The sequence below is a fragment of the Oncorhynchus kisutch genome, linkage group LG6 (genome assembly GCF_002021735.2).
Source record: "Oncorhynchus kisutch isolate 150728-3 linkage group LG6, Okis_V2, whole genome shotgun sequence".
NCBI lineage: Eukaryota > Metazoa > Chordata > Actinopteri > Salmoniformes > Salmonidae > Oncorhynchus > Oncorhynchus kisutch.
Genome location: NC_034179.2, coordinates 27,990,558 through 28,011,530, shown reverse-complemented (window position 1 = coordinate 28,011,530; position 20,973 = coordinate 27,990,558). Strand labels below are relative to the sequence as shown.

Below are 20,973 nucleotides of genomic sequence, written 5' to 3'. Positions count from 1 at the left end.
GCCACAGAGGGGACAATGCCTACCACCGTGGACCATCCAACTCGGAAGCTGAATCCGATGGTCCTGTAGGTGTCCCCTGTCACCAAGAATCTGAAATATAATTCAAAATAATGATCAATGTTGTGTGTAACTTCAATTCCACCCACATATTATATCTACTCAGATAGCTACCTCATTACTGTTTATTGTAATACTCATCAACCATCATTAACAATGCCTTGAAACAGTACAATTCAGTCTATGACTATATCAATAAACTGTAGCCCAGGCCAACTCTACTCTTAGAAAGAATGGTACTATCTACTTAAAAGGGTTCTCCGGCTGTCCCCATAGGGGAACCCTTTGAAGAACTCTTTTTGGTTCCAGGTAGAACTATTTTAGTTCCAAGTAGAACTCTATTGGATTCCATGTATAACCTTTTCCCCAAAGGGTTATACCTGGAACCAAAAAGTGTTATCCTATGGGGAAAACTTAAGGAACCTTTTTTTCTAAGAGTGTATGTGAGTCCAATAAGAATGTAATGAATGACTGTAACTGTCTTGAATAACAATGGGTCCTGGAGAAGACTAGCCTACCTTCATCAGGGCAGAAGGCACCTCAACTTTCTTTTCATTTGGTAACATTGCATAATTAAAAGAGGATTATAAACCAACTTTGGGAAAAGTTATAGTCCTAATGAAAATTCTGTAAAAGTACATCTGATGTCAAATAGGGACTATTAACTACAGAGCCCTTTAGCTAGCTAGGTTGCACATAAAAAAATGTATCAAATATCAGTCAATTATGGTATCAAAGGCTTTAAAAATTTAGAATTTAGCTTACCGGAGACAAATCGGCAGGCGTTCAACTGGGCTGATGGACTCCAGGTAGTTGATATCCATCCTGGCGATCCTGGCTCCAACCATCTGGAGCAGGTGATCGAACTGGCTTCAGTCCAGACAAAAGTAACTTCGGAATTTCTCTCCAAACAGTCGAAGCTCTTGAATGAGACGGTGGAACTCCCCTGCCTGCTTTCGGGGCTCTAACCATCTCTGGACCCACACAGACCAGTGCTTTCGGGGGGGTTGGTCCCGGCCCAACAGCGCGATCAAGACCACCTTCCTCAACGTTGGTCTCATTGTTGAGAGAGCCTACTCTGCTATCTTGACTATTTATTATTGCATTTTGCAAAATTATATTATAGGCTCTCACAATTCATTTGTGGATGTCATCGAATAAACAATATACTTGGTAAATAAATGAATACATTTTTTAAAATAAATTCTCCAGTCAAACTGTTTTTAGTCTTCCTCCTTGGGGACTGGCATGTATTCACCAACCAGACAGTCCAAAATGGCTTGTGCCACAGAGGGGACAATGCCTACCACCGTGGACCATCCAACTCGGAAGCTGAATCCGATGGTCCTGTAGGTGTCCCCTGTCACCAAGAATCTGAAATATAATTCAAAATAATGATCAATGTTGTGTGTAACTTCAATTCCACCCACATATTATATCTACTCAGATAGCTACCTCATTACTGTTTATTGTAATACTCATCAACCATCATTAACAATGCCTTGAAACAGTACAATTCAGTCTATGACTATATCAATAAACTGTAGCCCAGGCCAACTCTACTCTTAGAAAGAATGGTACTATCTACTTAAAAGGGTTCTCCGGCTGTCCCCATAGGGGAACCCTTTGAAGAACTCTTTTTGGTTCCAGGTAGAACTATTTTAGTTCCAAGTAGAACTCTATTGGATTCCATGTATAACCTTTTCCCCAAAGGGTTATACCTGGAACCAAAAAGTGTTATCCTATGGGGAAAACTTAAGGAACCTTTTTTTCTAAGAGTGTATGTGAGTCCAATAAGAATGTAATGAATGACTGTAACTGTCTTGAATAACAATGGGTCCTGGAGAAGACTAGCCTACCTTCATCAGGGCAGAAGGCACCTCAACTTTCTTTTCATTTGGTAACATTGCATAATTAAAAGAGGATTATAAACCAACTTTGGGAAAAGTTATAGTCCTAATGAAAATTCTGTAAAAGTACATCTGATGTCAAATAGGGACTATTAACTACAGAGCCCTTTAGCTAGCTAGGTTGCACATAAAAAAATGTATCAAATATCAGTCAATTATGGTATCAAAGGCTTTAAAAATTTAGAATTTAGCTTACCGGAGACAAATCGGCAGGCGTTCAACTGGGCTGATGGACTCCAGGTAGTTGATATCCATCCTGGCGATCCTGGCTCCAACCATCTGGAGCAGGTGATCGAACTGGCTTCAGTCCAGACAAAAGTAACTTCGGAATTTCTCTCCAAACAGTCGAAGCTCTTGAATGAGACGGTGGAACTCCCCTGCCTGCTTTCGGGGCTCTAACCATCTCTGGACCCACACAGACCAGTGCTTTCGGGGGGGTTGGTCCCGGCCCAACAGCGCGATCAAGACCACCTTCCTCAACGTTGGTCTCATTGTTGAGAGAGCCTACTCTGCTATCTTGACTATTTATTATTGCATTTTGCAAAATTATATTATAGGCTCTCACAATTCATTTGTGGATGTCATCGAATAAACAATATACTTGGTAAATAAATGAATACATTTTTTAAAATAAATTCTCCAGTCAAACTGTTTTTATTATGTTATCCCACATTTTTTTTACTGGATATGTGTGCAACAAAAATTCAACATTCACATTTTGCTACTTTCTGAATGTACTTCTGGTTTATCAAAACGCAATGACGCAGTCGGTGTGTTCGAAGCGTAAAGCATTACAAAGGAAAGAAATCCCACAAATTAACTTTGAACAAGGCAAACCTGTTAATTGAAATGCATTCCAGGTGACTACCTCATAAAGCTGGTTGAGGGAATGCCAAGAGTGTCCAAACCTGTCATCAATGCAAAGGATGGCTACTTTGAAGAATCTACATTTTTTTTTTCACACTTTTTTGCTTTCTACGTGATTCCATATGTGTTATTTCATCGTTTTGATGTATTTACTATTATTCTACAATGTAGGAAATAGTTTAAAAAAAGAAAAACCCTTGAATGAGTAGGTATGTCCAAACTTTTGACTGGTACTGCATGTTTGGAAATGTACCATTAAAAAGTACTGACATTGACCAAAATGTGCAAAAATTGGAAGATTTGATTAACCATTGTCAAGTCCTAGGTGATTGAGATCAGATACACCCCCTTCCCTTGAAACACACTCACACTGTTCCCCCGTTGTGACCATTTCCCCAAGCATCTCTGTGCCACCATGGTCAAAATAATATGCCCCCTGTTTTCCGAGTGTGACCCCCTCCCCATTGGTTACTGCAGCCAGTGTAACCAGCACAGCCACTGCCAGGGTGGGGGTACCCCACCGGAATCACCACCAGCTAGGTACAAGGTCGTCAAGGTTCTCATTAGTAGCTTTGATAATTTCCTTGTATATTATGCTCTCCCATCAGGGGGCTCTGGCTTTGTAGGACCAACCCTGCCAGGCAGGCTTAAAATCTTGAGGGCTCTGTGCTGCTCCAGTAGGTCGTTGTCCACATTCCTTTTTCTGTTTTGGCTGCATATAGGCAACTTACAGTAAGCCCATAAAACAGATAAGGACTTCTCTTTAGTGTATGGGTCGCTCAGGTGGGTGTCTAGGGTATAGGGTTGGGGACAGGACAATAAACAAATAAATACATCAGATGCCGTCTTATCCATTTCTAAAATAGTTCAATAATTATTTTACAACATTCCCTATCTTGAATGCTATAGAGTAGTTGTAGTTTATTTAACAATTGTTTAATTTTATTGCTTTTCTACTTTAAAAAACAAATATTATTTCAATCCCTACTATGGCTAGCAATATACAGTTTATCGTCTACGAGAGCTACATGCTGCCCTTTTAATCTATTCTCCTTGAAGATTGGGTACAGAACTTTGAGCCGAGTTGTTAGAAGGTAAGGGGTTAATTTACGTAGAAGATCATAGGAAGTCCCAGGACAAGGTGTCTATAATACTGTAATAAGCTCACATAGTCGCTGTCACAAATTCCACACAGTTGTAATTGACTAGTTGGATATTCATTTCCCACTAAGCAAACCATTTCTGTTTTTACAGCATTGATATCAATTCATTTTTATAATTTTTTTGCTCTGGCAGACTTTTTTTGTTGTCAATAAAACTAATGAATGCAACTGTTTATGTCAAATTGTCCTAAAAATAAAATGGTTAAACACTTCATTGTGAGCCTAAATATAAGGGCTGGACATGCAGATAAATAAAAGTCAGATTAAATGAAAATACAATTTTTGCTGGTGTCTCGGGACTGAAAGGGTTAAAGATCAAGCCACCAAAACATGCTAACCTCTCACTATTACCAGTAACAAGGGAGGTTAGCATTTTTGGGGGGTATGATATTTATGCCTCTAACTTTCGAACTCATCATTATTCACAATTCATTCATGAATATCCGTAATCATAGTAGCATCCACATTAATGAAGTGTTCAGAAACATATTATATTCTTATTTACAATAAAAGTGACCCTAAAATGGAACCACACAGTATTTACCATTAATTTCTATTGGCACCACATAATCTAAAACACAACCCAAACTGCAAATGCATGAAAGAACTGTGTAGTCACAAGCTTGACGTAGTCATGGCATGCAAGGAATATGGGAGCAAATACTAAACGTCTTAGTAAATTTATACACTATAAGTGAATTTGTCCTAATAGTTATGACATCTTAAATGGGGGGACTACATACATAAAGTGCTTTCATTTATAAACGGTAAAATAGATATTCTCAAAATACCCTCAAATTAAAGGTTACATTCTGTACATTTGACCTTAAACACAAAATTCTGGAGTATAGAGCCAAATTAAAAGTTTTAACTTCACTGTCCAAGTAAATACATAGGGGAGTGTATTTTGTTATATTCTATCTTACATAAATTGAAAATAGTGAATGTTCTGCCATTGCTTTGGGCATCGTACTTTCTCCTTAGAATTAATTAACATCTCAATAAATGTGCTTTGGTGGTAGTACAGGAATACCTTTTAAAACCCCTGCTGCTATGAAACAATTCAATCCTAAAGAATGAGAGCGCATCTTACCTTTAACAACGAGATCCAGGTAATACGCTATATACCACATGAAGATAAAAGGAAGAAAGAAAAAAGTGTTTGAGATTAGATTACTGAGCCTCAAAGATATATGCTAGCACCAGGGCACATGAAGAGATAATTACAGCCTATTAATGTGCCAGGAGCTAAGCTTTATGGTTTGATTCACACATCCACAGAGACACAGAGCCCATCTCCAATTCCCCATCTCTAAAGGCAAGAAGAAGGATTTCAAAGGAGTGTTTTCTTGCATTTCTGAAGTTTTCTGGTTCTTTTACAAAATGTGCTTTTCAGTCACTTGGCAAAACCCAATTCCATTAGTCCCAGATGACAAACTGCAGTGTTCTATCAAGGTGTATCCACATTAATTGAGTGCGTTCGAACTTGGTGAGCAAATTATTCAGTTGCAAGAGAAAGAAAAATGCCTCCACTCTAGGGAGGAGGGCATGGCTGATGGAAAATTTGCCTGGCGGCAACCAACCATTGTGACTCTGATATTTCATTCTCAAATAACGACAATGAAGTGGATAAATTGTATAACTGACAGGCAGGGCACTGACATCACTTGAACCCCAGCCAGTGGCTCTAAGACACATGGTAACATGTGACCCTCCCTCTTAAGGTTTGGTACCAGTGTTTCATCTGTTCTCTTCTAGCAGACTGAGTGAAGGACCAGGCAAGAAGGACTCATGGGTTCCATCTGACAACTGCAAGTCTATATTATACAGCAGATGGATGATTGGCTGAGAATGGTCTGCTAAACTGCTACTGTATTTAACATGTGTGGTGATATGCACGCACATGGATTACATATTCGTTGATTTGTATCTGCAAAAATCTGTGGTTCACACATCTTTCATTAGTACAAAAAAACCAACATTAGTAAAGCGTGGCCCAGATTAAGACATTACGACCTCGGGACTATAACGTTCTCTCTGACATTTTTGTCAAACATTTGTTAGTCACATATAATGGATCTTCAGATGGTTCTTCATATGTCTGCGAAGTACATTTTGGATGAAGAAAACTAGAAAGTTCTATCTGCATAAATCCATTTGAATTTAGCGCTATAAGGCTTTTTCTGCAATCCAATCACAAGACAAAACAAATACAGACGGAATTTAAATCTGGACTCAGCCATAAGGTTCTATCTGCGATGGCACCCCCTAAAGAAAAAAGATTTACAAATGTCTCAGGATTTTGATATTCTGCACTTTAGGTACCGTTACGGTGAGGACCTTAATGGGTTATGCAAGAAGAATTCACTACAAAACTGTTCTGAGATTTTGATTCTCAATATCTCAGAACTATGCTTTACATATAGAACCTTATAGTCCCAATGCCACAACATGTTAAAACCTAGGTACAGTAAATCAGCCCCTATGCCCCTAAAGAGAACAATAGCTACTAGAGTCACGTTACATGCTCTGTGTATTAACCTCCTGTGGTAGTGTCAGTCCGAGGGGGGCGGGGGTGAGACTCACCGATGCTGCAGTGTTCTCCCTCCCAGCCGGGGTGGCACTCACACTGTCCGTTCTTACACTGGCCATGTTCCTGGCAGCGGGGGTGGCAGGCCTGCAGGTCACAGCCTGGCCCCTCCCAGCCCTCCTCACACTGGCACTTCCCTCCCACACACACACTGTGGGCACTGCAGGGCACCGGACACACCTCTGCACACGGACAGAGAGAGAGACCGGCAGGGGTCTTACTGCACTTGGCAACAGACAGTACACCTCTACATCGGCCAGATGGACATGTCAAAGGTCAGCTGCATCATTGCTCCCAAAATACATGTGATCATTTCCTACGAATTAATTCAGGATCCTAGACTCATTTCTGCACTCATCTTGTCTTGCTAGTTCATCTAATATAACTAAAAAAGGAATATTTTAAAAAGGAATATAATGAAAACCCATTACCATTTTTATTCTAATGGTATCTCTACTCTACATACTTATGATTTGAAACTTTAATTTTGAATAGGAATTGGAAAATGTTTGTTATAATACAGAACAGGCAATACTTTCTATGTAGAGTGCTGCAGGTGCAGTTATAATACATTCAATGCTTAAAGTTTTAGAGGTTTAATGGTATTCAATGAATAATTTCAGCAGAATATGGAGAGTACTGTCCATCCTATCAGCAAGTAGCCAATCAGCAGGGAGAAGAAAGAGCTGCTGGCGCAGAAAGGCCACTTATCCCCACACATGGAAAAGGCATTCCCATTTAAATATACATCATATTTAATCATGCCATAACAACTCAATTTGCATTTTATTAATCTCGATTTTTCTACCATTAAGCATATGACATTTAATCCATCTTCTCTATGCATCTGCTTGCAATAGAATTCAACATGTTTTCCATCTAAAACTATTTAATAATAACGGTTGAATGTTGGCATTATCTTCAATGCCTTTATATTTCTGTTTTAAAAACCAAATACTGCACATTGATAGATATAATTCACTGTCTTACAGTGAGGTTACAGTATGTCTACTCCATAGTAATGAAATTGTCAGTGCAGTCACACACAGTCAACATTACAAGTAATTCTACATACACTTGAGTGAACATAAAATCAATTTTCACTTTTGGATAGAAAACCTGAACTTTGCTTTGGAAGGCTGGAAAAAAGTGTGGGTTGAGTGAATGCACAATTCTTTCATGGTTACGGAAACCGAGGCACCACAATGCTCCAAGATTCAATTCATTGGAAAGTGAAATAGCCTCCACATGAGCTGTTTTCCCCTTTGGCCATCACTGAAAACACAATTGATAGGAAAAATAATGAAGAATGAGGGATTACTTTGCCTTTTGAGGAATGTCTTAATATGCAGCCCACCTCTCAGGTTTTTCACCCAACTTTAATAAAGGCTTGGCATGTAGCACTACTTGACTCAAGGAAGAGAACCATTAATAATATGAAGATGAGGAAAAATGTATATGACAGGCACCCTATATTCTAAAGGATGGATGCTTCCATAATATCGTTGGCACGGTTTCCATCCCTCTCCATAAGCGGGGACACCAGCAGTAGGGTGTGTGTTGTTGTGTTGTGTGGCAGCTATAGCAGCAGGCAGCTAATCTGTAAACCTGGCCCTGGGCTACTGAAGAATCTGATATCCTTTGTGATCTGGCTGCTACATGAGATCTACATCTGTATCACTGGCTGAACAAAACAAAAACAACAACTTTCAGACAAAGATGACAAACTATACAAACAAATATCCAGCATCATCTCCCTTATGGAAAGAAAAATGCATTGCATTTCACGTGAACATGTGAAGTGTTCCAAAAAGACATGTTTTCATGTGATCACATTATCTTATGTGAAATGAAAGTGATAACATGAAACTACATATGTGAAACCATGTGATCACGTGAAGTATTCCAAAAACACATGTTTTCACATGAAATGTCATGATTTTCTTCGAGGCTCACACAGCTTCTCTGAGACGTTCCTACAACCACTGTGTCAACGCTGTTTGCTATCAGTAAGAACCATAGTCGTTGGTGGCAACCCTCATTATCAATGTCCTCTGACTCAAACAAATGAATTCAACATTTCAGTAAGAGAGCTGTTTGCCACGAATTCAACAAGAGACAGACTGAAATTAAATGCAAAGACATTTTCTACTTTTTCAAGTGTCTCAGTGTACTAACAAGTGAGTGCAGTGAAGATAACTTTAATTTGTTCTGTATAAACAGCCAGAAAGGTGACCTAAATTCAAATACGAAAAGCTGATGAACAGATAACACCAACAGTATGCTAAAAATAACAGATTAAAATTGTACAAATGAGCATATCTCGGGATGAATCCTAACCATGGCATTATTGTTCCCTGGAGGAGGCATATTAAAAAAGGAAGAATTTATAAACTAGCATTAGTATGCATCAATTTCATGACTCCCACCAAAAGATATGCAAGTATTGATAAAGAAACAAGAAGTGGCTTAGATGGTAGCCATGGTGCGTAGTCCAATTTACACACAGCATGTCAGAGAAATGATTGCTCAGTTGTCTGATAGACTGCTGGGTGTGTGAAGTTCTGCTTCTGCTAGGAGCTGGCAGATTACAAGCAGAAAAACACATTGGCCAGGGTCTGTGTCACTCAGTCAAAGGTAAGACCAAAAGTTAGCGTCATGTCCAGAAAACGTAATCTAAATCACAGCCAGACAGAAACCAACAGTAGGGGCTTGACTACATTTAAACCTTTTATGGGAGGTTAAGGATGTGATTAATCTCCAAAGGCTCCCCTCTAAGAGTCTGGGAATGGACTTTCCAACTCCGTTCACAAGTCACTACAGCCCTTTCTAAGGATGTGAATTGTTAATGTGCGGTAAGAGTCTGAAAGCACTGTATTCAAGGGTGTGTATCTGTATGTAGGAATAACCACACAGTATATCGATAGAGACATTTGTAATATTCATCCCTATATATGACTCTGCATGTACGTAAGTTGTGTATACACTACCATTCAAAGGTTTGGGGTCACTTAGAAATGTTCTTGTTTTTGAAAGAAAAGCACATTCTTTGTCCATTAAAATAACATCAAATTGATCAGAAATACAGTGTAGACATTGTTAATGTTGTAAATTACTATTGTAGCTGGAAACAGATGATTTTTAATGGAATATCTACATAGGCGTACAGAGGCCCATTATCAACAACCATCACTCCTGTGTTCCATCACTCCTGTCCTCTTGCTCAGTTGTGCACCGGGGTCTCACACTTGTTTCTCTATTCTGGTTAGAGACAGTTTGCGCTGTTCTGTGAAGGGAGTAGTACACAGCGTTGTACGAGATCTTCAGTTTCTTGGCAATTTCTCGCATGGAATAGCCTTAATTTCTCAGAACAAGAATAGACTGACGAGTTTCAGAAGAAAGTTATTTGTTTCTGGCCATTTTGTGCCTGTAATCGAACCCACAAATGCTGATGCTCCAGATACTCAACTAGTCTAAAGAAGGCCAGTTTCATTGCTTCTTTAATCAGGACAACAGTTTTCAGCTGTGCTAACATAATTGGGTTTTCTAATGATCAATTAGCCCTTTAAAATGATAAACTTGGATTAGCTAACACAAAGTGCCATTGGAACCAGGAGTGATGGTTGCTGATAATCGGCCTCAGTACGCCTATGGAGATATTCCATTAAACATCTGCCGTTTCCAGCTACAATAGTCTTTTACAACATAAACAATGTCTACACTGTATTTCTGATCGATTTGATGTTATTTTAATGGACAAAAAAACAAGGACATTTCTAAGTGACCATAAACTTTTGAACAGTAGTGTACGTCATGGTTCTTGTACTCACCGGTGGAGCAGTCGGAGCCTGTCCAGCTGGAATCACAGGTACAGGTGCCAGAATCTGGCAGGTAGTTCCCATGGCCTGAACACTGCTCCTGGCACGCTGGCAGGGGACTCTCACAGTCTGGGCCTCCCCACCCCGGAGAACAAAGGCACTCCCCCTTCACACAAACACCATGGCCAGAACACTGAGGGTCCAGGCAGTCCACTGGCCATGCATAAAAAGGGAAGTGAGAGAGAGAGGGGGTAGATGGAGGGAGCGTGATAGAGTGAAAAAGAGAGCAGGAGAGAGTAGCGAGAGAGAAAGAGTAAATATTTCACATCCCTCCCTGAACATCTGTATATTGTTTGAATAATTGTTTCTTCTGGATTTCCTTTCTCCTATGAGTAGGCACTGACATGAAACATCCCCATCACATCTTTCCTCTAAGGATAGATTCTGACATAAAACATCCTATTCATACCATTCGTCTACGGGTAGGTAGTGACACAAAACATCCCCATCACATCTTTCCTCTAAGGATAGATTCTGACATAAAACATCCTATTCATACCATTCGTCTACGGGTAGGTAGTGACACAAAACATCCCCATCACATATTTCCTCTATGGGTAGGTAGGGTAGGTTCTGACACAAAACATCCCCATCACATCTTTCCTCTATGGGTAGGTAGGGTAGGTTCTGACACAAAACATCCCCATCACACCTTTCCTCTATGGGTAGGTAGGGTAGGTTCTGACACAAAACATCCCCATCACAACTTTCCTCTATGGGTAGGCAGGGTAGGTACTGCCACAAAACATCCCCATCACATCTTTCCTCTAAGGATAGATTCTGACATAAAACATCCTATTCATACCATTCGTCTACGGGTAGGTAGTGACACAAAACATCCCCATCACATATTTCCTCTATGGGTAGGTAGGGTAGGTTCTGACACAAAACATCCCCATCACATCTTTCCTCTATGGGTAGGTAGGGTAGGTTCTGACACAAAACATCCCCATCACACCTTTCCTCTATGGGTAGGTAGGGTAGGTTCTGACACAAAACATCCCCATCACAACTTTCCTCTATGGGTAGGCAGGGTAGGTACTGCCACAAAACATCCCCATCACATCTTTCCTCTATGGGTAGGTAGGGTAGGTTCTGACACAAAACATCCCCATCACAACTTTCCTCTATGGGTAGGCAGGGTAGGTACTGCCACAAAACATCCCCATCACATCTTTCCTCTATGGGTAGGTAGGGTAGGTACTGCCACAAAACATCCCCATCACATCTTTCCTCTATGGGTAGGTAGGGTAGGTACTGCCACAAAACATTCCCGTCACACCTTCCTATATTGGTAGGTACTGACATAAAACATCCCCATCACACCTTTCCTCTATGGGTAGGTAGGGTAGGTACTGCCACAAAACATTCCCGTCACACCTTCCTATATTGGTAGGTACTGACATAAAACATCCCCATCACACCTTTCCTCTATGGGTAGATAGGGTAGGTTCTGACACAAAACATCCCCATCACAACTTTCCTCTATGGGTAGGTAGGGTAGGTACTGCCACAAAACATCCCCATCACATCTTTCCTCTATGGGTAGGTAGGGTAGGTACTGCCACAAAACATCCCCATCACATCTTTCCTCTATGGGTAGGTAGGGTAGGTACTGCCACAAAACATCCCCATCACATCTTTCCTCTATGGGTAGGTAGGGTAGGTTCTGACACAAAACATCCCCATCACACCTTTCCTCTATGGGTAGGTAGGGTAGGTTCTGACACAAAACATCCCCATCACAACTTTCCTCTATGGGTAGGTAGGGTAGGTACTGCCACAAAACATCCCCATCACACCTTTCCTCTATGGGTAGGTAGGGTAGGTACTGCCACAAAACATCCCCATCACACCTTTCCTCTATGGGTAGGTAGGGTAGGTACTGCCACAAAACATCCCCATCACACCTTTCCTCTATGGGTAGGTAGGGTAGGTACTGCCACAAAACATTCCCGTCACACCTTCCTATATTGGTAGGTAGGGTAGGTACTGCCACAAAACATTCCCGTCACACCTTCCTATATTGGTAGGTACTGACATAAAACATTCCTGTCACACCTTTCCTCTATTGGTAGGTACAGACACAAAACATCCCCATCACACCTTTCCTCTATGGGTAGGATCACAAAACATCCCCCTCACACCTTTTGTCTATGGGTAGGGTCTGAAACAAAACATTCCCTCACAACTTTCCTCTACTGGTAGGTGCTGACAAAAAAGATCCCAGTCACGCCTTTAATCTATGGGTAGGTACTGACAAAAAACATCCCCATCACACCTTTCCTCTTTGGGTAGGTTCTGACACAAAACATCCCGTCACACCTTTCCTCTTTGGGTAGGTTCTGACACATAACATCCTGTCACACCTTTCCTCTACGGGTAGGTACTGACACAGAACATCCCCATCACACCTTTCCTCTATGGGTAGGTACTGACACAGAACATCCCCATCACACCTTTCCTCTATGGGTAGGTACTGACACAGAACATCCCCATCACACCTTTCCTCTATGGGTAGGTACTGACACAGAACATCCCCATCACACCTTTCCTCTATGGGTAGGTACTGACACAGAACATCCCCATCACACCTTTCCTCTATGCGTAGGTCCTGACACAAAACATCCCCATCACATCTAGCTGATTTAACACATTGTCTGTGTACTTCTGTGGTGTGTATTCTAACAGTGTCACTGCAACCTTTCGAGAACATCGTGTCCAAGCAGTGAATGGTTTATTACTGAGAACCCATCGCACCGCGAGCAAAACATGTCCATCCACAAAAAATAACATTGAAACCTCTGCAGCTTTCACACATGATTCTCATTCTCAACAAACAGCTTCAATCCATGTCTGAAGCTAATTGATCACATTTAGTTGTGATACACTTCAGAACAACCCCACCCCCCCAACTAATGCACACTACAAAAAAGAAAAATCTATGCAGTGTTAACCACAGTAATTACCACAATGCTTGCAGGCTAGATCCTAGTCACAGCCTCATTGACTCAAGGTTATTCTCTAGCACGGATATCTCAGACAAAGCCAATAATTACCACTGGGTACAACTACCTTAGGACAATCAATTGATTTGGCTGCTTCATGTATAAGCATTCCTCATGACGTGCATGAAAAGCGGGGAGTGGCTATGTGTGTGTGTGTGTAGAGGATAATCTATTGGATCAATCTGTTTTTGCAAACAAAAACTCTCTCCATAATTAAAATGATGTGAGAGGAGGATACTGGATGTATTGTTGCTGTGGTTAAATAGTAATCAGACAATCTATCAGACAGTTTGGTGTGTGTCAAAAACCCAACAACAAACAGAATACTGGTTTGGTTAGTGGCTAAGAGCCCTGAACTAACAACGAGTGGCTTTTCCGGGTAAAAAAAAAAGATGTGGCATGCTTCTGTTGTTGCACTCTTGGATAAGGGATGCACCAAACCAAACCCCCTTGGCTAGGCTAAATGCAGCTGTATCCTATGTCTATCCCTATTCCTGTGTAAATAGTGATAATGATTATTATTAGAATAGGACCCTTGCCTTGTTCACAGTTGTTGCCCTTATAGGCAGGGCTGCACATACAGATGCCATTGACACAGGTGCCGTGGTTGGAGCAGGTGGGATCAATGCACTGGTCCTCCTGGATGTCACACTCTGGGCCCTTCCAGCCCGGGTGACACTGGCAGTAACCTTTCTCATAATCTCCATTGCCACTGCACAGGACAGGACAGGAGTCTGGAAGAAAAAATACAGTACAGCAGCCCTTTAGAAATACTGTGGTGGAAAGAAAATACTTTGGTTTGTTATCATTCAAAACTTTAACTAAAAACTGGTTGTTATCCAAGATGTGAATTGTGAAGCTGTTTGTGTCATTCCAGCCCTAGAAGGTACTAGTCAGCTCTCACCCTGAGACCCCAGTGGCGATCTCCCCATGAGGCATATACCAGTTTTAACCAGGTTTCACCCATCACCAATATCTCCCTAATAAGCATGCAGCTGAAGTCACCTAATCCTCTCCCCTGATGGTAGTGCTTTAAGTACTCTCCCCTCTGCTGGGCGCAGGCCACGCACCCCTACTCAAACCCTCTTCCTGTGAAATCCACCTAATCTTTCAAGCATTTCAATTTTTCTTAAGTGGCACCTGAGTTAAACTCCAGTAGCTGCAGCATGGCGCTGCAGCATCGGTATCTCCCTCCAACACCCCCCTCTATTCCCCAAGGCCCCTCTGTACACCAACCACATGAAAACATAATACAGTTTACTATAGAATACTACAGTACTTACTATAGAATTCTGTAGTATACTGTATTATTCCGTATAATACTATACTACACAATGTAGGAGCCCTCGATCATGTGCAGTACTTACTATACAATGTTGTACAGTATTATACTGTAGAATACTATAGTAAATACTACAGTATTATTTGACCAAAAAACACTTCAGTAAACACTACAGCAACGTCCGCAAAAACACCACAGTCCGCAAAAACACTATAGTATATACTACAATATTTTATTTGCATTTACCCTGCTCATTCCCCTACCCATATCGTAATTTGTGCCACCCATAAGTGAGAAACCTACACGCTAAGTATAGACCATATATTGTGTTCCCTTCAAGTTATAGAAAAGAGCAGAAGCTCTGAACTATCTGTTCAGAACCCAGTTCTATCTATCTACAGGTTATGGAAAATGTGCTCTTTTATTATTTCTCCAGTAGGTTTCCTCAAGAAGAAAGCCTCCACTTCCATGTTAATCAAAAACACTATAGTAAATACTACAGTAATGCTTGACAAAATACCACAGTATATTACAGTCTGCAAAACCACTACAGTAAATACTAAAGTATACTACAATTTGTAAAAACACTACATTAATTGCTATAGTATAGATTTGATTTTACTACAGTATTTATACTATCATTAACTGTAAATACCACAGTATACTACAGTAAATATTCCAGAATTCACTTAAAGTCCGCAAAAACACTACAGTGAATAATTTGGTATTTATTCCATAGTATACTATAGTATTTTTCCATGTGGGAACTCAGCGCCTTACCATGAAAATTGATATTTACAAAATGAGGAAGAACGGAACCTCAGAGTCTCAGAGGCTGCAGCATGGAGGCTCATGGAAAACATCAGAGCAGAACGTACAGTGCTGTATAGATTCAATAGAGATGTTCACATGGCAAAAGGATCAGCGTTCCATCAAGGGGACAGAAGTAAATCATGCAGTGCGTTATATCAAGATTGCAGATTTTAGAGTAACAACAAATGTCGGTACATAGAAGTGTCTTATATCGGTTGAAAACTTAAATTCTTGTTAATATAACTGCACTGTCCAATTTACAGTAGCTACTACTGCGATAAAATGCCATGCTATTGTTTAATGAGAGCTCCTAACAACAATACACTATTTCATTGCGTTTGTAAAATTCACCTCTGAAGGTGAAATGTGTACTTACATTCTGAAATCTTGCTCTGATTTATCATCCAAAGGGTCCCAGAGATAACATAAAGTGTCGTTTGCTTATAAAAAATTCATTTTTCATATCCTAAAAAGGTCCATATAGCACATGCGATCGATTTTGTATGTCCACTGATTTGCAAAGAAAGGAATCTCAACCTAAATGTTGTTTGAACGAGTCAAATCACATTCATATGTATTCCTCGGAGATCCTAGAAGGTAACAAGACTTAACTATTTAATTAGAGGTGTAGTATATCCTATAGGACACCGTATTTGGTCAGAGAGCGACACCGATGATGCGGGTGGCCATCAATTGAAGGACTGTATCTTTGTCAAATAAGCACCAATCGGGGTCAAACAAAGCTAGCTAGATAGCCAATGAGCTGGGCTTTACGGGAGTATCCGGAAACCCCGTCTCGGTCGCAAAATGTAGGCGCTAACCTTTTGCGACAGTATGCCTTTTCCTTTTGGACACAACATATAAGAATATTCAGAGTTATGAAGTTATGAAAACTGGTTGTTGAACTTATAATATGGCTACTAATACTTGGAAAGCTAAATCAAAGTCCAAGTATACAGATTTGATGATATTATTGCAGAAAAATGGAATATGAATGTGAATGTCTCATTCACGATTTGCCCAAATATACATGGGGACTTGACACTAAAAGTCTTGTTGTTCACTCATTTTTCAAGTTATCCATATGAAACTTTGCACATACACTGCTGGCATCTCGTGGACACTATCGGAATTACAACCAGAGTGATGGCTATAACTATGACCTTTCTCGTGCATTTCAAAGATGGTGGTAGAAAACGACTGGTTGTTTATTTCTTTGTATTTTCTTCTACCAGATCTATTGTGTTACAGTGGGGCAAAAAAGTATTTAGTCAGCCACCAATTGTGCAAGTTCTCCCACTTAAAAAGATGAGAGAGGCCTGTCATTTTCATTAGCTACACTTCAACTATGACAGACAAAATGAGAAAAAAAATCCAGAAAATCACATTGTAGGATTTTTTATGAATTTATTTGCAAATTATGGTGGAAAATAAGTATTTGGTCACCTACAAACAAGTAAGATTTCTGGCTCTCACAGACCTGTAACTTCTTCTTTAAGAGGCTCCTCTGTCCTCCACTCGTTGCCTGTATTAATGGCACCTGTTTGAACTTGTTATCAGTATAAAAGACACCTGTCCACAACCTCAAACAGTCACACTCCAAACTCCACTATGGCCAAGACCAAAGAGCTGTCAAAGGACACCAGAAACAAAATTGTAGACCTGCACCAGGCTGGGAATACTGAATCTGCAATAGGTAAGCAGCTTGGTTTGAAGAAATCAACTGTGGGAGCAATTATTAGGAAATGGAAGACATACAAGACCACTGATAATCTCCTTCAATCTGGGGCTCCACGCAAGATCTCATCCCGTGGGGTCAAAATGATCACAAGAACGGTGAGCAAAAATCCCGGAACCACACGTGGGGACCTAGTGAATGACCTGCAGAGAGCTGGTACCAAAGTAACAAAGCCTACCATCAGTAACACACTACGCCGCCAGGGACTCAAATCCTGCAGTGCCAGATGTGTCCCCCTGCTTAAGCCAGTACATGTCCAGGCCCATCTGAAGTTTGCTAGAGAGCATTTGGATGAACCAGAAGAAGATTGGGAGAATGGCATATGGTCAGATGAAACCAAAATATAACTTTTTGGTAAAAGCTCAACTCGTCGTGTTTGGAGGACAGAAAATGCTGAGTTGCATCCAAAGAACACCATACCTACTGTGAAGCATTGGGGTGGAAACATCATGCTTTGGGGCTGTTTTTCTGCAAAGGGACCAGGACGACTGATCTGTGTAAAGGAAAGAATGAATGGGGCCATGTATCGTGAAATTTTGATTGAAAACCTCCTTCCATCAGCAAGGGCATTGAAGATGAAACGTAGCTGGGTCTTTCAGCATGACAATGATCCCAAACACACCGCCTGGGCAACGAAGGAGTGGCTTCGTAAGAAGCATTTCAAGGTCCTGGAGTGGCCTAGCCAGTCTCCAGATCTCAACCCCATAGAAAATCTTTGGAGGGAGTTGAAAGTCTGTGTTGCCCAGCAACAGCCCCAAAACATCACTGCTCCAGAGGAGATCTGCATGGAGGAATGGGCCAAAATACCAGAAACAGTGTGTGAAAACCTTGTGAAGACTTACAGAAAACATTTGACCTCTGTCATTGCCAACAAAGGGTATATAACAAAGTATTGAGATTAACTTTTGTTATTGACCAAATACTTTTCCACCATCATTTGCAAATATTTTTTTTTTCTCATTTTGTCTGTCATAGTTGAAGTGTACCTATGATGAAAATTACAGGTCTCTCATCTTTTTAAGTGGGAGAACTTGCGCAATTGGTGGCCGACTAAATACTTTTTTGCCCCGCTGTATATTCTCCTACATTCAATTCACATTTTCACAAACTTCAAAATAAATCCTTTCAAATGGTACCAAGAATATCAAATCAAATCAAATCACATTTATTTATATAGCCCTTCGTACATCAGCTGATATCTCAAAGTGCTGTACAGAAACCCAGCCTAAAACCCCAAACAGCAAGCAATGCAGGTGTAGAAGCACGGTGGCTAGGAAAAACTCCCTAGAAAGGCCAATACCTAGGAAGAAACCTAGAGAGGAACCAGGCTATGTGGGGTGGCCAGTCCTCTTCTGGCTGTGCCGGGTGGAGATTATAACAGAACATGGCCAAGATGTTCAAATGTTCATAAATGACCAGCATGGTCGAATAATAATAAGGCAGAACAGTTGAAACTAGAGCAGCAGCACAGTCAGGTGGACTGATCCATATCCTTGCTTCATGGCCTGAGCTACAGGCAGTTAGATTTGTCATTTAGGTGAAAAATGAAAAAAAGGGTGCTATCCCTAAGAAGTTTTAACCCTTTGGTGTGTAGCCTAAACACTACTCACATCACTAACATGCTGCATTCCTATGCTATATTCCTAGTCTACAAGTATAGGCACTCAGTCACAGTGAACAATTTTCCAGAATGTCTTTGAAACCTGCAGAGCTACGTGAGAGAACATTGCTCCATTCTCCCATTATCCCCTTCTCTCTTCTGCCAGGATCTCTCATCCCTCCAGTATGTATGTCAGTCTGTTTATGGACAGTTGCAGTGTGGAAGCTGCCTTTCAGACCCTGGCCCGTCCATTAGTCTCCATAATATGTCCCAGTTCCACACTGGGAACAGTAATAGACATATTATGCTCGCTACAGTGGCTCCCTGACCTCAGATCTAGGCAGAGACAGATTAAGGCATCCGTCCAGAGCGGGTTGGCCTGGGCAGAGAGAGACCTCACTGACCACAAAGTGGATCTGAAAGCCCACTTCCGCTTGCTATCCTCATTTAATGCAAAGATTGTAAATAATCCTCAAAGACAATCAAAATACTCCCAGTCAGAGTGACTTTTGACATTGATAATATTGGTAGTATCCACTACGAAGCACCAGGTTTAATACAAAAAGTAGCCATTGTTATTTGACTATTTAGCCTTTACTCTGTGGATTAATTTGATACTGGTAGATTTACAGAATAAAAAATATATATGATGGTCTATCTGACCAAAAACTCAATTTCAACCCAATATTATGTGAGCTTTCATTATGCACAAAAATGTTATTTAAATTTGATCCCACATATCTCAGAGGTGCTTAATTGAATATACCTTTTGAGCAGTCTGGTCCCAGGAAACCACTGAAGCAGTGGCAGTGACCTGCTACACATTCCCCGTTCCCCTTACAGTTGGTGGAGCAGCCGTCCATGGTTTCTACAGACAGAGAAAGTGGTAAACAACACAAACGTCCATGGGCTAGACAGAAACACCTAGGAGAAAAATGGTGCCAAACTCAGGGTATAATGAACACTTTTACTTTGTGCATCCATTGAGACATATAATAATCTAACATGTTGCATTGGTTACAATAAGGTAACAGATATATGAGGACAAAGGAAACTGACATGTACAGAACTACCCAGTACCATTTTTGCACTGCCTTTCAGACAACAATTCGTTTTAAAAGACAGAGCAAAAGCATTTCTAGGAGAGGCTGGAAAGAGAGAGCATTAGAAGAAATACATTGGCTCATCTCTCAGCAGAGGCTTACAGATGGGTGACAAAAGGTCAGTCAATTAGGGATGACAGACTTTGCAGCACCTTGCAACGAGCAACAGAACTCAACCGTTTTGATGTTAAAATGGCAGCCTGTTTCACACAATTCTTTTGGTGCAGAGAAAAAACTTAACAAAACATGTTTTTTTTTGTCCATTTGCAGCTATTGTATAAATGTTACAATTGCTTTGCTTTTTGAGTGCTTTTATAACCACAGACTGACTACATCCTGGAAATAACGTCACATGTCCTGTATTTTTCTTATAAGACTTCATTACTGCTCACGAATATGATTGCATGGTGCATCAATTTTCATTAGTAACTGACACTGTGGAGCACCTATTCTACTTTTTACACCAATAGGAGCCAATTACCGATGGCAGTGCTGAGAACAAGAACTTGTTCCATTTTCTTTCCATCGTTGTAGAAAGCCAGGTACCAGGTTCCAGCATCCATGTACTCTATGAAGCCCATCTCCTGGAGGGAGGCCAGGATCAGGTTCCTGGGAGAGGCGTTGGAATCCTCCGCCACCGTCTGAACCTCCTGTCTGATCAGCTGTTTCCCGTCCAGGAGCTTGACAAAGTCAAACTGCAGGAGAAAAATAAAAAAATCTGATTAAAAATGAGGCAAAGGTTTGGAAGTCAAAAGCTGGGACATCACAAGCTCCTGGTTGGGTGTACTGACATGCCCTTGCTGACAGGGTGTATCAGGGTTCCTCCAACATCACAGCTCGGATATCTATCTCTGGGAACAGGCCAAAACATGAAATCCTCATGCGCTGTATCATATCCTGTCATCCATCTTAAAATAACTTGAACTTAACCATATGCAAAGCTCCCGAGCCACCTTTTGACTTT

General features: G+C 40.8%; 1 protein-coding gene and 1 non-coding gene across 2 annotated transcripts in view; one reads left to right on the top strand and one right to left on the bottom strand.

The window, feature by feature from the left end:
• The window catches only part of LOC109892602 (teneurin-1), a 223,541-nt gene that overhangs the window by 78,729 nt on the left and 123,839 nt on the right, over positions 1-20,973 (bottom strand). Inside the window, exons 8-13 of the mRNA XM_020485263.2 lie at positions 20,491-20,704; positions 19,673-19,774; positions 14,013-14,207; positions 10,418-10,618; positions 6,584-6,769; positions 5,091-5,117 (exon numbers count right to left, since the gene is read on the bottom strand). Of these exons, the coding sequence (XP_020340852.1) occupies positions 5,091-5,117; positions 6,584-6,769; positions 10,418-10,618; positions 14,013-14,207; positions 19,673-19,774; positions 20,491-20,704 (925 nt within the window). The remainder of the gene's footprint in view (positions 1-5,090; positions 5,118-6,583; positions 6,770-10,417; positions 10,619-14,012; positions 14,208-19,672; positions 19,775-20,490; positions 20,705-20,973) is intronic.
• Positions 15,165-15,217, top strand: LOC116374512 (U7 small nuclear RNA). The gene has a single exon (XR_004210480.1). It is a non-coding gene; the product is annotated as a U7 small nuclear RNA (small nuclear RNA).